This window comes from Entelurus aequoreus, linkage group LG07 (genome assembly GCF_033978785.1).
Source record: "Entelurus aequoreus isolate RoL-2023_Sb linkage group LG07, RoL_Eaeq_v1.1, whole genome shotgun sequence".
Lineage (NCBI taxonomy): Eukaryota > Metazoa > Chordata > Actinopteri > Syngnathiformes > Syngnathidae > Entelurus > Entelurus aequoreus.
The window spans coordinates 9,258,290-9,262,654 of record NC_084737.1 but is presented as its reverse complement, the minus strand read 5'-3'; the positions used below and the strand labels follow the sequence as shown (position 1 = coordinate 9,262,654).

At 42.1% G+C, this 4,365-nt stretch overlaps 1 protein-coding gene across 1 annotated transcript in view; it reads right to left on the bottom strand.

Moving 5' to 3' along the window:
• Positions 1-203: 203 nt before the first annotated feature.
• Positions 204-4,365, bottom strand: part of sox18 (SRY-box transcription factor 18) — a 17,677-nt gene continuing 13,515 nt past the window's right edge. Inside the window, exon 2 of the mRNA XM_062052545.1 lies at positions 204-1,599. Within this exon, the coding sequence (XP_061908529.1) occupies positions 473-1,599 (1,127 nt within the window). The 3' untranslated portion in view covers positions 204-472. The remainder of the gene's footprint in view (positions 1,600-4,365) is intronic.

Below are 4,365 nucleotides of genomic sequence, written 5' to 3'. Positions count from 1 at the left end.
AACACTACCACTTTTATTTTTACAGTAAAATTCTGGCAACCGAGTCCAGTTGTAGTTTATTCAATGCCCTGAGAATTGTGGTAACAACTTTTATTTATTTATTTATTTATTTTTATTTATTTAAACAACATTTTTACACTTTTAAGCCCAAAATGTTGATCCCGAGCGTCTGAAAAGGAAAAAGACAATAACAAGTTAGGTCATCTTCTTTATTTTTTTGGTCCTGTTATGCAAAACACAAACGTCCACTGCAGAGAACGCGGCGTATCTGGAGGGTAATAATACGTGTTTACATTTGGGACGTAAACGCCAATTGACAGCCCCTCATTCAGTCCGAGCCTCTAGAGGACCAAGGAACACACCGTAGTGCAGACGTGTGTTCAAGTGGCGGAGCATTGACCGGAAATAGTCCTAAAAAGTTGCTGACTTGCAGGAAAGAGGAGATTTGGGGGGTTTGGACTCAACTGGGGGGTCAACCGGTGATGCAGGCGCTGTAATAGACGGCACTGCTGGCGTCAGAAAGCGCCGATATCAGCGGGCTGACTCCCTCCTCGCCGCTGTCCCTGCTGGCGCCGCTACCTCGCCACACCAGGACTTTGGACGCTCCGTGGGCCTCGTCCCGGTTCCTGGCCGCGTTCACGTACTGGTCAAATTCGTGCCTGTCCACCTCGGACCAGAAGTCCGCGGCCGAGGGGGACCCCAGGTGCCCGGCGGATTCTGGATTTGAGGGGTCGGCGGCGTGGCCGGGGGGCAGGAAGGATGTGGGGGAGGTCTCGGGGGGAGGCGACAGCTGGCCCAGGTGAGTCGGGGTGAAATTAGAGTACCTTTGGCCAAAGTAGGCCACGGGAAGGGAGCCTTGGTGCGGTTTGACGGTCTCTGCCAGGCTGACTGAGGACTGAGGGTAGGGCGCTAAGTCATGCGGGGGCGGCGGACATTTCATGGGACTCCTCAACGCCACGTGGCGACCCGAGTTCATCCTCATGTTGGACGCCATGTTTGACTCCACCATTCTGGAGTTCCTGCCTGGACTCAAAGTCATCCCAGGGTTGTGGTGGTTGCCGTAGTGATGGCTGTAATGCGGGCTTTGGTGGTGGGGGTGGGGGTGGTGGTGGTGGTGGTGGTGGTACCCGCCCCAGCCTCCCATCCCCGCCTCCTCCTGCGCATGCTGGGGGAAGAAGACCGACTCACCGGCCCTGTTCTCCAGGACGTCCAGAGGGGACATCTCCGGCGTGGGCAGGCCGTAGCTCTCCAGGTCCTGGTGCCCCGGGGCCTGGAGGTCCCTGAAGTGGCCCAGAGCGGGCAGCAGGTGGTGGGAGCGCTGGTGGTGAGCACCCGGGTGTCCGTAAGGCGACGCTCCGTGTCCGCCTTCTCCGCCCAGGGGGGCCCCGCCGGGACCCATCCCGTGCGCGGGGCCTCCGCTCTGGGCCAGGCCGTGAAGCAGGAGCCCCGCGTCCACGCGCTTGAGCTTCTTGGTGGTCTTCTTGCGACGGGGGCGGTACTTGTAGTTGGGGTGGTCCTGGAGGTGCTGGATGCGCAGGCGCTCCGCTTCCTCCACGAAGGGCCGCTTCTCCGTGGCGGTCAGCGCCTTCCACGTCTGGCCTGGTGGACACGGAGAGGACACGGTTAAGACTTTGGCAACGGGTTTGGCTTCATGGCGCTTTTGTACAGGAGGGGAGGGATTCAAATGGCCAATATTTTGGTACCGGTACCACAATTTTGCATTTTGCTCTTTTTTTTTTTTGCACCATGACTAGGGAAGGTTGTTTGGATTGTGTCTGGGGTTGTCCCGATACCAATAGTTTGGTACCAGTACGGGTACCAAAATTTATTTCGATACTTTCGATGCTTTTCGATACTTTTCTAAATAAAGGGGACCACAAAAAATGTCATTATTGTCTTTATTTCAACAACAAATGTTAGTGTACATGAAACATATGTTTATTATTGTCATATAGTCCTTCAATAAAATGGTGAACATACTAGACAACTTGTCTTTTAGTAGTAAGTAAACAAACAAAGACTCCTAATTAGTCTATGCAGTAACATATTGTGTCATTTATACACCTATTATTTTGTACACATTATAAAGGACAAACTGTAACAATTTTTCATTATATCTACGACGTTCACACGTATCCACAATTTTGCATTTTGCATTTTTTTTTTTGCACCATGACTAGGGAAGGTTGTTTGGATTGTGTCTAGGGTTGTCCCGATACCAATAGTTTGGTACCAGTACGGGTACCAAAATTTATTTAGATACTTTCGATGCTTTTCGATACTTTTCTAAATAAAGGGGACCACAAAAAATGTCATTATTGTCTTTATTTGAACAAAACATCTTATAGTACATGAAACATATGTTTATTATTGTCATTTAGTCCTTAAATAAAATGTTGAACATACTAGACAACTTGTCTTTTAGTTGTAAGTAAACAAACAAAGACTCCTAATTAGTCTGCTGACGTATGCAGTAACATATTGTGTCATTTATACACCTATTATTTTGTACACATTATAAAGGACAAACTGTAACGATTTTTCATTATATCTACGACGTTCACACGTATCCACAATTTTGCATTTTGCTTTTTTTTTTGCACTATGACTAGGGAAGGTTGTTTGGATTGTGTCTAGGGTTGTCCCGATACCAATAGTTTGGTACCAGTACGGGTACCAAAAATGTTTCCGATACTTTCGATGCTTTTCGATACTTTTCTAGATAAAGGGGACCACAAAAAATGTCATTATTGTCTTTATTTGAACAAAACATCTTATAGTACATGAAACATATGTTTATTATTGTCATTTAGTCCTTCAATAAAATGTTGAACATACTAGACAACTTGTCTTTTAGTAGTAAGTAAACAAACAAAGACTCCTAATTAGTCTATGCAGTAACATATTGTGTCATTTATACACCTATTATTTTGTACACATTATAAAGGACAAACTGTAACAATTTTTCATTATATCTACGACGTTCACACGTATCCACAATTTTGCATTTTGCTTTTTTTTTTTTGCACCATGACTAGGGAAGGTTGTTTGGATTGTGTCTAGGGTTGTCCCGATACCAATAGTTTGGTACCAGTACGGGTACCAAAATTTATTTAGATACTTTCGATGCTTTTCGATACTTTTCTAAATAAAGGGGACCACAAAAAATGTCATTATTGTCTTTATTTGAACAAAACATCTTATAGTACATGAAACATATGTTTATTATTGTCATTTAGTCCTTAAATAAAATGTTGAACATACTAGACAACTTGTCTTTTAGTTGTAAGTAAACAAACAAAGACTCCTAATTAGTCTGCTGACGTATGCAGTAACATATTGTGTCATTTATACACCTATTATTTTGTACACATTATAAAGGACAAACTGTAACGATTTTTCATTATATCTACGACGTTCACACGTATCCACAATTTTGCATTTTGCTTTTTTTTTTGCACTATGACTAGGGAAGGTTGTTTGGATTGTGTCTAGGGTTGTCCCGATACCAATAGTTTGGTACCAGTACGGGTACCAAAAATGTTTCCGATACTTTCGATGCTTTTCGATACTTTTCTAGATAAAGGGGACCACAAAAAATGTCATTATTGTCTTTATTTGAACAAAACATCTTATAGTACATGAAACATATGTTTATTATTGTCATTTAGTCCTTCAATAAAATGTTGAACATACTAGACAACTTGTCTTTTAGTAGTAAGTAAACAAACAAAGACTCCTAATTAGTCTATGCAGTAACATATTGTGTCATTTATACACCTATTATTTTGTACACATTATAAAGGACAAACTGTAACAATTTTTCATTATATCTACGACGTTCACACGTATCCACAATTTTGCATTTTGCATTTTTTTTTTTGCACCATGACTAGGGAAGGTTGTTTGGATTGTGTCTAGGGTTGTCCCGATACCAATAGTTTGGTACCAGTACGGGTACCAAAATTTATTTAGATACTTTCGATGCTTTTCGATACTTTTCTAAATAAAGGGGACCACAAAAAATGTCATTATTGTCTTTATTTGAACAAAACATCTTATAGTACATGAAACATATGTTTATTATTGTCATTTAGTCCTTAAATAAAATAGTGAACATACTAGACAACTTGTCTTTTAGTAGTAAGTAAACAAACAAAGACTCCTAATTAGTCTATGCAGTAACATATTGTGTCATTTATACACCTATTATTTTGTACACATTATAAAGGACAAACTGTAACAATTTTTCATTATATCTACGACGTTCACACGTATCCACAATTTTGCATTTTGCTTTTTTTTTTTTTGCACTATGACTAGGGAAGGTTGTTTGGATTGTGTCTAGGGTTGTCCCGATACCAA